Source organism: Podarcis raffonei, chromosome 8 (assembly GCF_027172205.1).
Source record: "Podarcis raffonei isolate rPodRaf1 chromosome 8, rPodRaf1.pri, whole genome shotgun sequence".
NCBI lineage: Eukaryota > Metazoa > Chordata > Lepidosauria > Squamata > Lacertidae > Podarcis > Podarcis raffonei.
In genome coordinates, this window is record NC_070609.1 from 39,423,360 (window position 1) to 39,441,366 (window position 18,007).

The following is an 18,007-nucleotide window of genomic DNA, read 5'->3' on the forward strand; positions in this document are numbered from 1 at the left end:
ATCCTCCAGCTTCCCAACAGTGGAGGAAGGTAGCCTTATCCTCCACAAATTCATCTAATCCTCTTTGAACACCACTTGAAGGGCTGGAGAGAAGGCAGAACTTGGCAAAGCCAGGAGAGAAAGCTGCTTTTTGCTGCTTTAAAAGGATACCCTTGGCCCAGCATAAGGGGCACTATAAAGGGACACACCGACCTACAATGGCCTAATGCATAGTAAAATCACTGTTCCTGGGACTGCCAGGAGCACGGGATGGAATGATACCTAAGCTGCAGTCTTATGCACACACACTTGGGAGGCAAATCCCATGAAATTTAGCATGGTTACTGCTGAGTATGCACAGGATCCAACTGCACAATTACACTTTCTTAGCGCACTAAGAAATCCAATTTTCAAGATCCTTGTCAGGTTGCAAGGCGGGGAGGGAGGATGGCGGCATTTTCTGTTTTGCCTAAGGCGGCAAAACCTCTTGGGCCGGTCCTGGGTTAGATGCCTACATTATAGCTGAAATCCACTGTAGAGTCAGGCATATTGAGGCCCATTGAAATCAACAGATTTACATATATTATTCGTGTGTCAGTTTAAGCCTCAACAAGTGAGACCTTGACCTGCACCTGTTCAGAGCGTCAGCCGGCCATGCCTTGTTCCTAGGTACCCCATTCCGTTTCACCTCCTTTTCTGTTTTCTCTTTGCTCAACAGACACCGGAAAAGTGTACTAGGACAACGTACACACCATACATTTAAAGCGCACCCCCCCAAAAAAAAGAATCCTAGGAACCGTAGTTTATTCTTCAAAGAACTACAATTCCAGCACCCTTAACAAACTCTAGTTCCCATGATTCCAAGCCCCCCCCCCCCAATTTTGGAGGGGAAATGTGCTTTAAATGAATGTTGTGTATGCAACCTTAAGTTAACCCTGTGTCATCCTCCAGAAGCCGGAAGGTGCCTCTTTAATGCAGGGAACGTCCTGTCTTCATGTGAAGTCACAGTACTACCTTGCAGGGTGAGGTCCACAAGGAAAGGAGACTCCCCACTTCAGAAATCACCCACCAACTTGTGGGGGGAGGAGATAGCAACAGGGGGGAGAGTTATTGCACTTGTCCCTGCTGCCACCCTCACCCCCTTGGGTGCTTGAAGAGGGCAATTGGTACTTACTAAAAGTGGCTGACCACCCTAGGTGTCCTCGGAGGCCCCAGTTTGAGGGGGGTTTGTTTGAGGACTCTGTAAAAGATCCCAGGATATGTCTATCATATACATATACTTGCTCAAAAGAAAAACCAGCGAGGGGACATAATATATATATATTTACAATAAAACGACTGTAGAATCAGAAGGTGAGAGAGAAAGAGCCTCAGTGGTACAGACAAACATTCTCTTTATTAAGCTACACATGAATTTTTTTTCCATTAGTCAGAGAAAGAAATTGGCAGTGTCTAATAAGATCACAGAAACCTCACCGATTGGTAATAGAAAGGCTTAGAAAGACCTGGCGCTTTTAGAATGAATATATATATATATATATATATATATATATATATATATATATGCTTGTGTGTGTGTGTGCATGTGTGTGATATATATATATATATATATATATATATATATATATGAATTTCTCTTTATTTTATTCTGTTTTTTAGACAGGTGCAGTTGGCTTTTTCCAGCAAAGGTACCTCTTAAAAGTGAAACCGTGAAGACATCTGATCGCTAACCAAAAAGTAGATATGACAAAGGGTCATGAAAATGGTGGCTTTTTAAATAATGTAAACACTACATTCGATTTTTGTTTTTGTTTTACTTTTTTTGGTGGTTTTTTTCTGGTGTATTTTTTATTTTTTTTAAGAGATTATTTTATTTTTTTTCTTTGTTTTTTGTATTTTTCCCCCTTTTGTTTTTGCAGCACAAACACCCCCACATGAGAGAAAGAGAGAGAAAACACCATTCACTAAAAGGAAGGATTGTAAGGGCAAGGGTGCGAGGGAGGAAGAGGAAGCAGCATGAAAAAAAAGTATTCACAGGGAAGCATGGTGGGGGATTAAAAATGAGAATGGAACAACAAAAATAATGCCCTCCCAATTTAAACTAACCCACTTAAAAATAAAAAATTAAACAGAAAAAGGAAAGGACATTGGTAATGCATAACACAGTGTCATTCAGAAGGGAAAAGAAGTCAAAGACAAGAGCATTTAGGGAGGCCAAAGACAGCTGTGCTTATTATTATTATTTTTAAAAATACAAATCCAGAGAGTGAACGAGACAATTCAGAACAGTGAATCATTATTAAACGAGAAAGTTAAAGAGACATCCCTCTCTGCTTGCCTGGCCCACTCTGAAGACAGGTGTGTCGGATCATCGTGTAGACAAGAGGCTTTTGGGGAGAGAACGCTTTCCTGGAGCGGGCAACAATTAGTACAGCAACGATTAAAATACAAAGAGCCACTAACAATTCCCATTGGGATTCTGTTGCTGACAATCTTTTTGCACCTAAATGTTACCACCTACAAGGTCATGGCTAAGGTGAGTGAGATGCAAGGGCAAAGGAAGGGACTTGCCTCCGTTATCCCATCCCCCCTGAGCAAAAAGCAGCACCTGTAATAGTAGAACGGGAGAGGGAAACTGGGAGGCCCATAACTCCTCCGCTTTATTTTATTTTTTATTTTGCTGCATTCCCCACAGATGTAGGGTGTCTTGTTGGCTGGGCAAGCCGTTCCTGAACTTTCTCGGCTGATCCCCGATAGCTGGCAACCCTCTATATGAAAGGTTGTTGGGGTCTGCGTCTTAATGGCCATTAGAATCTGCCAAGATTTAAGATGGCGGTTTGTATGGGTCAGACTTCTGCTTGCTCAAAGGTTTCACCCTACCAGTGCCAACAAGCAACCGGAACCAAGTCCAATAGAAAATGTCTCTCTTAGAATGGGTTCACAATGCCATTGTGTGTGTGTGTGTATGTGTGTGTGTGTGTGTGTATTTATAGATCTCTGTGTTTTGTGTGTGTGTTTTAAATAAAGCAAGAGGGGAATCGGGGGTGGGGAGAGACCTTTCTGTTCTTTTCTTTCTTAACAAAATCAGTAAGGAAGTCAAATCTTTAATTTCTCTTCTTTACCCCTTCATCATCATCATCATTAAAAAATTCTCTTTTTGTTTGTCTTAGGTTCTAAATGTAAAGACTAGTCTAAAACCAGGTTTTACACAGCAAACCTACAGAAGTGCACAGCCACCATTCCAAAAATTCAGGACATCAGACACTGAGGCGATATGGAAGGCTGCGTGTCTTTATACAAAGGCTCAAAGTTCATGCTACTAGTGAAGAGGATTCGCGCTGGAGAATCAGAAATGGAGAGTTGAGGGGGGGGGCACAGGAGGCCTGGTCTGAACATAAATATTGGGTGGGTGGGAGCACGGAGACCCGGAATCAAATATATTAGAAAAGGAGTAATCCTCCAAATAAAAGCTGTACTTAAATTGCGATAAAGGTGGGGAATGTTCTCCCCACCAAATCTCCTTCATAAAGAGCTTGAGCACGGACTGTTTGTGAGAGAGGGGGAATTCTTCCACCTGACCTGCGGGGCGTGGGAGGGATGCTATCTCAGGTACAACTTTCAAATTGCTAATAGAAATTCCCTTTGCCCGTCTCCCATGCTTGTTTAAAGAAGCAGAGATAGAAGCAGGCCCCTTTCTTTATACTCCTGAAGGATTATATATATAAACATGGTCAACGAAGGGTGCTGGCCTGTCACCTCTATTCTAACCCTATTCTGTTTCTTTCTCCCCGCAAGCTCCGCCTCAGTTTCCCCCCTTTTAATAGGTTTTAACTACTCCATAGCTGAACGGAACTGAGGATCCCTGAAAGCTCAGCGCCCCTGTGGCAAGTGATGCAGTGCAGCAGCAACTTAGATGGTGGTACATCTTTTTTAAAAATCCACAGGAACTGGGCAGGGGAAGCCATCCTTCCCCGCTCATACCGTAAAGCACCCTATGCACAAAGGAGTCTTAAAAAAATAATATTACCACTTTTTTCTTTTCTTTTTTTAAGAAAGTTGATTCCTTTTAAAACTCACGTAGTATCTTATGCTATGTGGACGGCGAGTTTAGAAAAAATCAGAGTATGGTCTTTTTTCTTTCTTGTTGTTTTCCAAAAGCATCTTTTGCAATGAATTACCTGCCATGACTAGTGCAATCCGATGCATGTCTACTCAGAGGTAAGTCCTGCTGCTTTCAATGGGGGCTTACTCCCAAGTCAACAGGTATAGGCTTGCAGGCAACGTTACTTTAGCAGAAAGGAAGAGATTTTAAGGTGATGTCAGGGGCATCAGTGCTACCCAGTACTCTTTTGAGGCAAACTAAAATAAATAAATAAAAGGAAAAGGAAAAAATGTTTTTATATAAAAATTTTCATTATGCCTTTTTATTTACCAACTTGCATGATTCATCATCATTATTAATATTATTATTATTATTATTGTGTTTGTGTTTGCGTGTGTGTGTGTGAGAGAGACTCATATTTTGTTTTGCCTTTTTTTCCAAATATTTTATTTTATTTTCCTCTCGCTGTGATTGTTTCCAAATAAGTTGCTTGCTATACAGGATGGGATGGAGAAAAGGGAGAGGGCTCAGTATAAGCCGCAGCCTCGGAGGTTGTTGGCAATGATGATGTCGGTGACGGCATCGAATACCACCTGGATGTTACCCGTGTCTGTCGCACATGTCATGTGACAGTAAATCTCCTTGTTGGGCGAGCGGTTTTTGCTTTCAAATTGTGCTTGGATATAGGCTGCAGCATCTTCGTATGTGTTGGGACCTGCATAGAGAGGGAGGAAGGGGCAGGAGACATTTAAAAAAATAAAAAATAACATTATAAAAATACAAAACTCAGCACAAGTTTAGATGGTAGCTATAAAATAAGAACAGGAGAAGAGCCTCACTACTCAGTCAGGTCAAATGCTTATCAAGTCCAGCATCCTGTTCTCACAGTGGCCAACCAGATGGGAAGCCTGCAAGCAGGACTTCTCAATGGACAGCAAGCAAAATTTATTCATGGGAATGATGACTAATATCAACCAAGCATACTCCTCTGTGCATACGGATCTTAGAACTTCGGAAACGGCCTCAGAAAGGTCAGATCTTCCTGTTCTCATAGTGGTCGACCGGATGCCTAAGGGAACTCGTGAGTGAGCCCTCTCCTCACCGGTATTCTAGAAGTAGGATTCGTAAGGATGTGGGAAATAAAGTTACTGGAAATGTGATCTGATGCTAATCTGGGAATTGGGCTCTGAATATAATGAGCTATTTTCCTGAAAGCAGCTTCGTTTGCCAAATCCACTTCCAGATCAATCTGAGGTGAGTCCACTAGATTAGGTGGATCTGAACCATTTTTCCCTAATCTGAATGCATATTTGAAACACACACACACACCCTAGTATGTGTTAAGGCTCAATGATCACTCATTTTCTTGACATGCTAGTTTTTAAAAATATATATTAATAATACTGGGAGGGATTTCATGTTGGGGAGGGGGGCTTTCAAACATGCAGCCCCCCCACTTGCCCTGTGAAATGGCACAGCCTGGCAGAAGCCTCCTTGTGTGATTAGTCTGATGCTTTTTTTTCTGCTCACAGACGGACACTTCCTTCCCACTGATGAGAATCTGCCAACTCTCTGTGACATCATGGTAGCTCAGCTGATGCCTCGGGCAGAAAACAGGAAGGCAATCAGCCAGAGTATGTAGTCTGTTTTCTAGGGGAGTTATCTCTCAAGCAGGACTGGATCAAATATCTCCTGGTTTACACTTGGGGTTCCAGCAGACTGTCTGTTGTTTTTCGTTTGCTCCACAGCTGGGATTTTGAGCACCTCAGGCGCTGCCATTACATACCTGTATATTCAGGGAAGCAGATGGTCAGAGGTGATTTCTTGATCTTCTCACCAAACAGGTCTTTCTTGTTGAGGAAGAGAATGATGGAGGTGTCAATGAAGAATTTGTTGTTACAGATGGAATCGAAGAGCATTAGAGACTCATGCATGCGGTTCTATGGCAAGGCACATATAGGAAGAGAAGAAAAGAAAGACAAAGAACGAGAGAGAGAGAGAGAAACAGAGAAAGAAACAGGAAGTTAGGATTAGAGAAAGAGAATAGTTACCAAACCAGCAACTGAGAAATGGTCAAAGATCCACGTGTACCGAAAACCCAAAGAGTTACATATCATGAAGAAGTGAAGTCAAGAAAACCGGTGGTGTTATGATGTCTTCAGCATCTATTCTCCACCTAGCTTTTCTGTGTCATTTGGACAAAGCTCTCTTGTAAAGATATGCCCATGCAAATTACAGAGAAACAACAGTTGCCATATCTGTCAATTAGGATCAGCTTTAAAAAAAAGCCTTTCCCAACCTGCTGCCCTCCAGATGCTTTGGGCTACAATAGCCATCAGCCCCAGCCAAGATGGCTGCATGATGTTCGGGCTGATAGGAATTTTGTAGTCCAAAACACCAGACCCTCCTAGTGTCCCTGTTGTCCAGGGACAGTACCGGATTTACAGAAGCCGTCCCACTTTTTCTTAGGACATCCCTATTTTCATCGGAGAAATGTTGGAGGGTATGACACACCTGTAGGGCAAGTAGGCCGGCCGGAGAAGGCTGAGCGAAAACACCTCAGAGCAATGAGCTCTTAGAACCCTTCATGATGGTTAGTTGTTAAAGAAACAAACAAAAAGGGCTGAGCCTTAGGTGGAGAGGACAGAGAAAAGATATTGCTGAGGTACATGGGAAAATGTCCCCTTTCATTCTGATTTGTTTACAAGGAGATTAGATGATGTTGGCTATTTAATGAGCATTCAGTCTGATTTGTTTTCAGGGAGGTTAGATGGGATTGTGTCAAAGGAAGGGTTATCAGTACACTTTCCAAGGCACTTCACCATCATTTTCCTTATCGCAAAAACCCACTCTATGGGGGAAGTAGGTTTGTTGTGCAAAACAACCCAATCAGCTATAAAGAAAGAAAACTGAATTTGCCAGTGTGTGATTGGATCCCACCTGAAAGCAGGGACAGTCTGGAAGCATCAGACTGGCTCAACATGGCGTGCAGGAGGTGTTGCACAGAAATCATTAAAACTTAGGCTAGGACAGTTTTCAGGTTGCTCCAAGAGCTCCTGGTCCAAAGAAATACAAAAGTCAGCCATTATCTGGATCTATGTCTAGCGCTAATCATTCTATAAACAGATGCAGCCCCAAACAGGCCTCGTTTATCTGAGGGACTGATATCCTGCCTTTCAAGAAAGCTATTTCTAATCAGTATCTTCTCTAATAATTTGACTCTTCTTACTCCCAAACCTTGGTTCCCAAGGGCTTGCCTCCCCAGGTTTAAAACTATATATATATATATATATATACTTTATAATGGTATAAAAGTATAAAAATGTATAAAAAGTTATAAAATAGCATCTTAGAAAGAGTCTAAACCATTTAAAAAATAGTCCATAGCTTTCAGGAATTTCACACACAAAAATTAACCACTGAAATCTTCCCCAATCTGGTGCCCTTCCTAGGTTTTGGACTACCACGTCTACCAACCGAGGTCAGCTGATGGAGTTGTAGTTCAAAACATACAGAGGGCACCAGATTAGGAAATGCTGCTCTTTAAAATACATGAGCTTTTAAAAGCCTTCTGAAGATCTTTATAGCGAGGATCAAAAGTGCATTTTGCTGGAGGCCCAGTTACGCAGCTCCCTTTGAGTTCCAGTACATAACACTGAAGCTGATCAGTATTTACATCTCAAAAAACCACAGCAGCACAGTCACCACCTGACTTTCCCCATCCAAGCCTTAGTGTCATCACTTGCATATCTCCCAAAAAGATGATGCAGATTGGCATAAAACATGCACGTCCAAAGCGAGAGAAATGTTCTTATATGGTCACAGACCCAGCACAAATAAATTAATACACCAAACTAATACAATTTCCAACACACACTGAGTTAAGAAATATGATACTTATAAGGACAGAACCAAACAAAGACAAAATTAAATCAACAAAACCCCTTTATGGTCTTTGCAGCAGAAAGTAGAAACCCATCAACTGTTTCCATTATTATCTTGTTCATGTCAGTTAATAAGTAAGTTAAATACCATCCAAAAGTCCTTCTTGAGTTTCCCATTTTTTCGTATTCTTTTTCAGGGCACTTGAGAGAATCTTTAGACTTTATTGTTTGGGTGAATGAAGGGTTGAACTTAATTTATTGTTACAAGATGGCCATGGGTGCTGTTTGTCCCCCTTCCCACCATTTCCACAAAACATTTCCTTAGTGCTTCACAGCTTTCCTGGCTGCCTGCACTTCCTGATTTAGAAAAGCTCTGGGGGGAAAGTTATGCTGTCTCCCTGGAGCTTTAACTGAAACATTTGATGACAGGAAGGATGGCTAACAAGTAGAAATAGGAAAGAAATTTGATTAACTTCACATTTAGAGGTGAACCTACTTAATTCACACTTTCTGAAATAACACACAAACCAAAATATAGCCTACCTTCAAAATGGACACTTCTCTGAATTCTACAATGCAGTTCTCCAGGCAAGTAAGGACACTTCCCAAAATCAACACACCCTGTTATCAGTGCTGGGGAAGGAGAGGGCATATACTAAGCCAGAGGAGAAGTGGTCACATACTGCTGGAGTGAGAGTCCTTTATAGCATGGAACTGTGCTCTTCTTGGGTGGGTGATGGAGAGTGAATACTTGTTCCAGGTGAGAACTGAGGGTGGGTTAAGCCTGATCTTGTTGTACAGCAGGTATCTCCCAGTTTGATGTTTCTTGGCATTGACTGATAGAAAACCTGTTGGTTTTGAATAGCTGGCTGTGTGAGAGTGTACTTGTTTCTGATATGCGTCTGGGAAATGAGGGGGTAGGGAGGAATGGAGTGCCTATTTCCAACCCAGTGATCATGGGGAACAGGGCAGCAGGATTCTATCATAAGACACAGGATATTTTTTGGCACAGTCCTAATGTACTAATCTACTGCACCTGTGTCTTTCAGCAGCTTCAGGTGCAGAAGTCAACAGGTGAAGCTGTTCAGTGTTCTCCCGGCTCATGTGTGTGCACTGTGCTGCTGTTGAAGGAACAGCTACGAGGGCTGACTGAGAAAGCTGGCAACCCTGACCCAAAGGTACCTGTCTCCTTGAAGTCACAAGATACCTGACTTGGCTTCTTTGGCTCCTAGCTTCCCCTCTGCCTGTCACCTCTTGTGGGGTGGACATTGGCTTTAAGCCCTGTAGCCATAAGAGAAGCCTTGTTGAATCAGATGAAAGGGATATTGTTCTTGGAATTTCAGAACATAAGAAGAGCCCTGCTAGATCAGGCCTAAGGTGTATCAAATCAAGCAATCTGTTCTCACAGTGGCCAACCAGATGCCTCTGGGAAGCCTACAAGCAGGACAGGAGTGCAGCAGCACTCTTCTTCACCTGTAATTCCTGGCAACTGGTTTTCAGAACCTTATCCATCATGAATTTGTCTAATCCCCTTTTAAAGCCATGCAAGTTAGTGGCCATCGCTATTTCTTGCGGGAGCAAATTCCATAGTTTAGCGACGGAGAATACTTCCTTTTGTCTGTCCTGAATCTTCCAATATTCAGCTTCATTGGATGACAGCCCTGAGTTCTAGTATTATGAGGGATGGAGCAAAACTTCTCCTTATTCTTTCTGCAACTATACCATGCAGAATTGTATCTGCCTCTATCTGCCTTCTATGACATGTTCCTAAATAGACGGGACAGACTTTCATCATTTTCCTAAACTAAGCTGGCACCAACACCTTCTAGTGCATAGCAGATGGAAAAAGAAGTCTGCAAATCACATGGCTACCCTAAAGTTAGTCTTTGCTGGCTCTCAAAGAGGCATTGCCCTCAAGGGAAGCATGTCTGTGTCAGGGTTGAGCCCAAGAGAGAGTTTTAAAAGGGCCTCTTTGACCTCCTGTTCCTTTGAACAGCTGGGCCATTTGGCTTCCCTACTGCATCGCAATTAAACATCCCTGCATTAATTGGAAGAAGAGTACATTGCAACAGTTCTGGCTATTAAAACCTGTCAAAAGTCAAACACAAACCACCTCATAAAACAATTTGCCAAGTCAGAACCAGGAAATGGGATTCAGATAGTGTACTGGGAATTGACTGTCCAGAAACCCTATAAATAACACTTGTTACACAGAGAATTTCCTGCTTTGTTTTGAGTGCCACCATGTATTAATGGCTGGGGATCTTATGTAGGAAAAGAGCTTGTTACAAAAGCAGGCTGTCCGACTGGTGACTGCATCTTGTGTAAGATAATGACTTTCAGGCACAAAGCAATCTCCCCTTTGGAAGAATGGTTTGCGATGGTGCGATGAGGAGAATATGGCAGGAAAGGGGGAAGCCTTGCAGGCATTTACATGAGCAAGATTTAGGAATGTAGAGCTTGTCTACAGAAGTCTCTTCAACATGCGGCCCTCTAGATATTTTGGGCTACAACTCCCATTAGCCCCAGTCAGTGTTGCCCATCAGCCACCATCCAGTAATTAATCTAATCCAGGGATAGCCAACATGGAGCTGCCCAAATGTTGCTGGACCATCCCTGACCATTGGCCATGCTGGTTGGTGCTGATGGGAGTTGGTATCCCATCTAGAGGGCATCATGTTGGTTGTCACTGATCTAACCCTTTCAAAAAGACACCTGCAACACAGCCCTTTCAACTCCAATGTTAGTTCCACTGTGGTCAACAGAGTCCCAAGTAAGTGTACTTAGGGTTGCAGCTTTATTCCATCGTTTTGCTACTGTGCAGAGAGTGTCTACGCACACACAATATGTATGTCCATTGGCTTCGTTCAGAACTTTAGCTGAAAGTGTAGTCATTGGGAGTCACCAACTCAGTACAGCAGTCACTAACCCAGTTCCTTACTCCATGCATCCACTTAATGTGCAAAAAGGATGAAACATTCAACTTACCATGGAGGAATCCTCACTGGGCAGAAATTTCCTTATGAAGAAACATGTATTATGCCACTCACAAACATATTTACAGCCCTGTTGGATCAGGCCAAAGGCCCATCTAGTCCTACATGTTGTTCTCATAGCAGTCAATGAGATGCCTATGGGAAGCCCATAAGTAGGACCTGAGTGCCACAGTGCTCTCTCCTCTTCTGATTCTTAGCATACTGCCCTTGGCAGTGGAGGCAGATCAACATCACTAGTAGCCACTGATAGCCTTATCTGCCACAAATTTGTCTAATCCTCTTTTAAAACCATCCATGTGGGTGGCCATCACTACAACTTGGTTATGGGCATTCTCTAGTTTTACCTATGCACCATGTGAAACAGGACCTCTTTTCACCCATAACAGACAAAACTGTTAATCATTCTGCGATTTCCTTTAGGCTTTCTCAGAAGAGGAAAACCCAATAAAATATCTCAAACGCTAGAAAAGAGCTGGCATTTTATTAACATTTGGTAACTAATAAATACATTACTGACAGCCAATAAATTATTACAATAAGAATCAAAAGACCTATTAAATCAACAGACAGTCATTCACACTCCATACAAAATGACAGTTAATAATGGTTCAGAACAATCAAATGTGCAAAAAAATTAAAAACAAGATTCAGCAACTAACCAGCAAAGAAAAAGTAGGATTTAGCAAGCATCAAGGGCCCTTCAAAATTCTTGTATTTATTTCTTTAAAGCATTTCCCTAAAAAAAAAAAAATCTACTGTGGGGAAAAAGGGGTGGGAGGCCAATGACGACCAAGTGTAAAGATGGTTGGAATGCAAGTTTAAAGAATGTAGCTGAATTGTTACATTAGGACAAGGGAAAAATGGTTTGTGCCAATCTAGTGATGCACGCAGACAAGAAGCAGGCTTTTTAAAGTGTATAGCTAGCCTAGCCTTCCCCAACCTTTGGATTTTGTGGACTACAACTCCCATCAGCCCTAGCATCATATAGCAGTGCTGGATGGAGACAATGGGAGTTGTAGTCCAAAGCATCTGGAGTGGACCAGGTTGGTGGATGTTGTCCTAACTGGATGATGAACTGTGTCTGCAAACTTTGCATGTGGGTCATCCCCCAATACTGTTGCCAGGGGTGCATGTGTGCAACCAGGGTCAAAAATTGGGCAATCCACCAGTTTAGGCCCTCCCCCCACATCAAACAACTGATAGGTGCCATGGCTGATTTTCTGACAGGGAATGCATCTGCAGATAGTGGGACTGAAGTCTTGGCTTGAAAACCTGCTTCAAGGTGCAACCCAGAGTGCACCCTGAAGGGTTTATATCAGGGATGGGGAACCTTAGGCCTCTCCATCCAGCACTCAATACTCTCTCCAGGCCACACCCACTTCCATCAGGAAACACCCGCCACTGGCCCTGCTACACACTCTCTTTGAATGCTTTTGATCGGCTGGAGTGACTTAATATAATGTCTCTAGCTTGGCAGGATGAAGGACGGAAATTGTGTGTGTGTGAGAGTGGAAATCTCTGGCATGTGTGGCTTGAATAGGCTGAAAGGTAAGACTCATACCTGTTAGTCTGGCTACTTTGGCTTCTGGCCACACCTTTGGCACATGACCCCTCAGACAGGAATGTGTCCCTCAAGCTAAGAAAGCTTCCTTACCCTACCCTTGGTTCCCTCTTTGGAGGAGTCTATAGTGAAATAAATGAGTGAGGACTGAATGAATGAGTATCAAGAATCTCTCCAAGCCACAAAGGAAAATCTAAGAGAAGAACAATGTACAGTCATACATTGGTTTTTCAAACAGCTTAGTTCTCGAACGTTTTGGCTCCTGAACACCGCAAACCCAGAAGTGACTGTTCCGGAGCTTCCTGCAGCCAATCAGAAGCCGCACTTTTGGTTTCTGAATGTTTTGGAAGTTGAACAGACTTCCGGAACAGATTCTGTTCGACTTCCAAGGTACAACTGTAGTGTGAAAAACACGCACGTCTACTTTATTACCCTGGCTGTCAACTTGCAAACGATGGGTTGTAAAACGGAACCAAATCTACAGAGAAGAAAATAGTTGTAAGAGGGAAATCCTCTGTATTGGGTGGGGGGTGGCGGGGAGAGGCTTTCAAAATAAACTAATTAAGACTAAGATGCAGAACCATAAACCCATGGTAGGGGCACTGCAAAACATACGGATTCTCAGAAGAGTGGGAGGGACGGGGTTGGGTGGGGGGGCTGCCCCAAGTTCTTCAGCAGTTGCAGCAGTCTTATTTATGTGCTGCACATAAAACCTAGGGTTCACAGCCAACCCCCCCCTTATGCATCAAGGCAGATGTGTGTATGTAGAAACAGGCTTCCACGTGCACAAATGGCACGGTGCACATTTGGTACACATCAAAATGGTTGGGCACATCTTCTGTTGCCAAAGGGAAAGTGCTGCTCTGCCCCAGAGACTCTAACTCAGCAGTCCGGCACCTGCTCTGCATGCCAAAGATCCCAAGTTCCTGGCATTTCACCTGCTTCTCATGAAGCAGGTGATGAGTAAGCATTCTCTCTGAAAAGGACCCTGGAGAGCCACTAGCAGCCAGAGGAGCAACTAGAGGTGGAGGAGGAATTCAATTTTGCTTGCATTTTAATGAGAAACTATTTAATTCACACTTTCTGAAACAATATGCATTTGGAAACATGGATATTCTTAGAGATTGGCGTGTCTCCAAATTTTGTGATTCAGTTCTCCAACCAAAAAATATTTTAAAAATGCACAGTTTCAGGGAAAACATGCATAAAAATGCATCTATTGGTGAAAATAACATGAAAAACCAATTATATTAGGGGAATCATTTGCAAAAGTGTGTGTGTATTAGTCAAAACTGCACACAAAAATATACATATTGGGATAAATTTGTACTGCGCTGACGAATTTTCATTAGGATTTGTTTTTTTAAATCTCAAATTGCTGCAGAAATGTGGATAACTGAATTTGAGATGGGGGAAAAATGAAAACCGTAAGAGAACGGAAATGGACAGATTCATCCATCCCTAACTTCAACACTGGTGATGGAGCAGTTTCTTCCACCACACTTTGAAAGCAGCTTAGGGAACACAGGGCAGGCTTCATGACACAGAGCTCTGTCCTTCAGTACCTCATGGCTGTCCCTGTGGCAGATGCCACAGCCTGTTTAGTGGTAGGGTTGACCCTGGCCCTAGTCTATTTCACTTATATAGCACCCTGCTTCCCTGGAACACAAGGGAAGTTACATTGGAGATCTTGCATCTAGGCACTAACCACAACTAGGCTTGCTGAGCTTCAACAAGGTTGCTGCATCAGGCTCCTCCAAGTCATAATCAAAACTGCAGGTTGCTGAGTTGGCTCACTTAAAAAACGAAAGATAAAAAGAAATCCAAAAGCTGCAGCTTGGCGATCCCTTTGGTTACGATAACCGAAGAAAGGTCACAAAGGAATGAGTGAGCTTTTGACTTCAGAAAGGCTCTTTGGCCCCCATCCTAGACATACTTAAACCCAATGCAGTTTATTTCTGCATAGACCCATAAAGGATTTGTTTTGTTTTGATTTGCTTCACCTCCCGACTGATTAAGAATTGCTGGGGACACATGAGGCCACCACCTTGCTGAAGCTAAGCAGTGCTTGGGGGTGACTGCATGTATCCCACCTGGGGCTCCAGGACTGAAGAAAGGTGAGTTAAGAGCAAATTCAGAAGATTGCGCACTGCTCTGCACAGTTGTCCTTTGTGACCATTCACTGGGTTTCAATAAAGGGATTACCTTGCTGTTACTACTGATGTGGTGCTATCTCAATTTCACACATTAAGGTGAACGTAACTGAGCAGACCAGGCGTCAGCAGACAGCTTTGTCAGGCAGCTGCCAATGGCAAAACGATGCCTCCAAGGCCCTGCCGTAGCATTGCTCTGGAGTTGGCTACAACCCTAAGTCTTTAGACAATTCATACAACTCCTGTTTTCCAGTTTTGCCTTTGGCTTAGTAGATTATTTTTTTTACTGCACTTCTTATGGTTTATCAAACTAATCCTATGTTTTAGCAATGTTATTAGAATTGGATGATTGATTTTAATACTGGGAACTCTCTGCTCCAATCTAACCTAAGAAGAAGGTGTTTATAAGGCTGCAGAGATTCTACAATTATTCTCAACAACCTTCCCCCTAAAGAAAACTTAACAGAGTTTTGCTTTGTTTTTTTAAAAAAACCACAGCTTGGAAATTGCTGGTCACTGCCATCCTAAGGCCTTGAATACTGCCAAAACTTTCTTTTCTGCAATCAGCTGGAAACAGAATTAAAACAGTGGTTCAAGACGGCAATGAAAACATTTTTTTATCCTTCCAGTACCAAACACAGGTGGTATGTGCCGACAGGACAGTAGTTAAATGAGGCTGCTGAGAAACAAGAGGGGTGTATGTGTGTCAGCACGCTTGGAGGAATCCCAAGGTTTGCAGAAGTGCCCTGTATAATAATAATAATAATAATAATAATAATAATAATAATAATACAAACTAAGGTGGCAACTCTCCAACCGAAAGCAGCTCAATGAAGAATGATCATGAGCACTAAGCACGGGTGATCACGGGATGCTCTGTTTCGCCACAATGGCTGGTTGGGGCCCTAAAATTTTCTTTTAGGAGGAAGGATACAATGCAACATTTCATACAGGCCCCACTCGTTTTTATCCAGTAGTACCACCCCATGACTAAGATCTTTCTTTAATGTTTATCCACCCCCCCATCCCCATTTTTCTAAATAAAAAAGCCGCACAGGTCATAGCCTTTCCTAGGAAAGGTGCTTCAGTCCTCTGGTAAGTGGCTAACTCATAAGGCAGCAGTGGGGAACCTTAGGCCTGAGGGGTGTGTGTCAAAAGCATACCACCTTTTCCCCAGGCCACAACCCTCCTCAGATTCACCCCGCACCTTCTTGCCTGGCTGGAATGTGTCCCTGAACTCCCATAAGGCCTCTTGCTTATCTGGACAGAGGATAATTATTGGGACATCAGTATCACAGGAGGAATTCACAGTCAGATTTGCACAACAACGGCTGTGCAATTGCTATCCATGAATATAAGGTAGATACATACATTCTACTAACTTCTTACCAATCTCTACTTTCATTCAAACAAACAAACAAACAAACAAACAAACAAACCACTAAGTTTCTAGTTCTTATGGCTGTGACAATATGCTTGAATCTGAACATGCGTGGGTGATGACTTTAAAGGCTTTAATGTCTTTGCCCCTCCCTTGTTGTTAAAAAGACGACTCCAAGAGGCATTTTGCAAAATAGTAGAATAAACTGTGCACATATGCTAAATTTACATCATTCATACAGATCGTGGTATCCAGTTTAACTTGGCACAGAAATTGGATTTATTGGATGCAGAATTTCAACTACTTTAAAACACAGACTATGTGTACACCCATAATCTGAGCATCACAGGCACATTAATGTTGGAAAAGGCATAAACACTAAATAAACAAGCTGGTGTTTTTTTTCTTAGTGACCCCACAAAGGGATTTACTTTGGTACTGAATGTATGTTATTGCCATTTCAAGAACAGCACTGCTCTATTCTGCCAATGGAAAAGAGGAAAGGAAGAGCAGAGTGGAATGAATATGATTGCTGTGGTTACCAGAGGTGGTTGGTGCCTACTGAGATGGTAGGGAGCAAAGCAGAGAGGTCAACAGTAGGTGGCGCCAGAGGCAATGACAGGTGGGGTCAACTATAGTTTTATCTCCATTCTCCTCCACCCGGCTGAATTCTACAAGGGCAACACAGAGACTAAGGAGGAGAAAGCTGACAGGCAGTTCCAATGGTCGCAAATGGAAAGGCAGGCAGCTTGACTGAGGGCAGACTGAGGCTGTGGGGGCAGGCGGGCACTGCCTTGTTCACCCTCGTTCATAGATCAGCCTCCACTGGTTGTTAACAGTCCTTGTTGAGGGCCATTGTAACATGAGGAATGTTGGTTGAAAATTTGGCACTATATTAATCACATGGACACACATCTGGTTTTAGTAGTGGCACAGCTTTACAAGGGCAACTAGTATATTGCTTCTTGAAAGAGAGAGAGATCAAAGTCCTGCCATGTTCAACTGCCATGAGATTAAGGCAATAGCAGATTAAAGAAGAGGTCTCAGGACTCTGTTAATCTTGTACAGGAGCATATTTCAGACAACATTTGCTTTACTAACAATTACTACCTGATTTTGTGCTCTTAAAAATGAGCACAACTAGGATTCCCCATAAGTTTGCTTTGAAAATGTGGGATGAGGAAATCTAAGAGTTCTTCCCCACATCTCTATGGGTTCAAGGCCCGTTATGGTTTGGGATACTGAGTCCCGTCTTTTAATGCTCACATTTTGGTGTCCTGCTACAAGGTTTGGCAGTGAAATGTAGGGCTTCTCAAGCCTTACTCACCTTCGGCTACCAATAATCCATAATGACACAGGGACTTGAGCTCCCAGACAAAGTTATAGAACAAATGTAAACAATTCCATCTCAAAATTTGTATTTTTTAATTCACTCATCAGAGTAAACATCCCATCTATTTCGAAATTTCACATTCATATACCAGGCATGCACATTTCAGTCCAAATTAGCTTCAGCTCAACTTTGTTAAGCCACTTCCACCTTAGGAGGAGGTGGAGTTATGGGCACCCACGACCCCTTCACGTGCGCATGGGTGTGGTCAGCCCTGCAGGAATGGGGGGGGGGGGAGGATTCCCAGCTGCATCACTACCCAGACAACCAAGCTGATTGTTCTGGGGTGTGTGGCCTGCTTGATTTAAGCAGGACATAGCGGGAATCTCACCCCTTTTCGTGCTTCCAGCTGCTCCCGTTTCCCCCCCCCTGCCCTTTAGGTTTTTTATCTCTTGACCTTGCTATGTACTTCGGTTGGTTGCCGTTGAGGGCCTGGTAGGACTTTTTCCACTTGGCAAATTGGCACTGGACAATTTTTCGCCTACCTCGTAGCAAATCGTCACAGCTTTATAAGGTTTGGCATTGGAATATTGCTGGAGAAGAGAGGAGGGAGGTAGCACC

At 42.9% G+C, this 18,007-nt stretch overlaps 1 protein-coding gene across 2 annotated transcripts in view; it reads right to left on the bottom strand.

Annotated features, from left to right (window-relative positions):
* Positions 1-1,356: 1,356 nt before the first annotated feature.
* The window catches only part of GNAO1 (G protein subunit alpha o1), a 172,605-nt gene continuing 155,954 nt past the window's right edge, over positions 1,357-18,007 (bottom strand). Inside the window, exons 7-8 of one of the 2 annotated variants that reach the window (XM_053399464.1) lie at positions 5,868-6,021; positions 1,357-4,796 (exon numbers count right to left, since the gene is read on the bottom strand). In XM_053399464.1, the coding sequence (XP_053255439.1) occupies positions 4,609-4,796; positions 5,868-6,021 (342 nt within the window). In that variant the 3' untranslated portion in view covers positions 1,357-4,608. Of the gene's footprint in view, positions 4,797-5,867; positions 6,022-18,007 lie in introns of those variants that run through there. The other variant, XM_053399465.1, reaches the window with a different exon arrangement.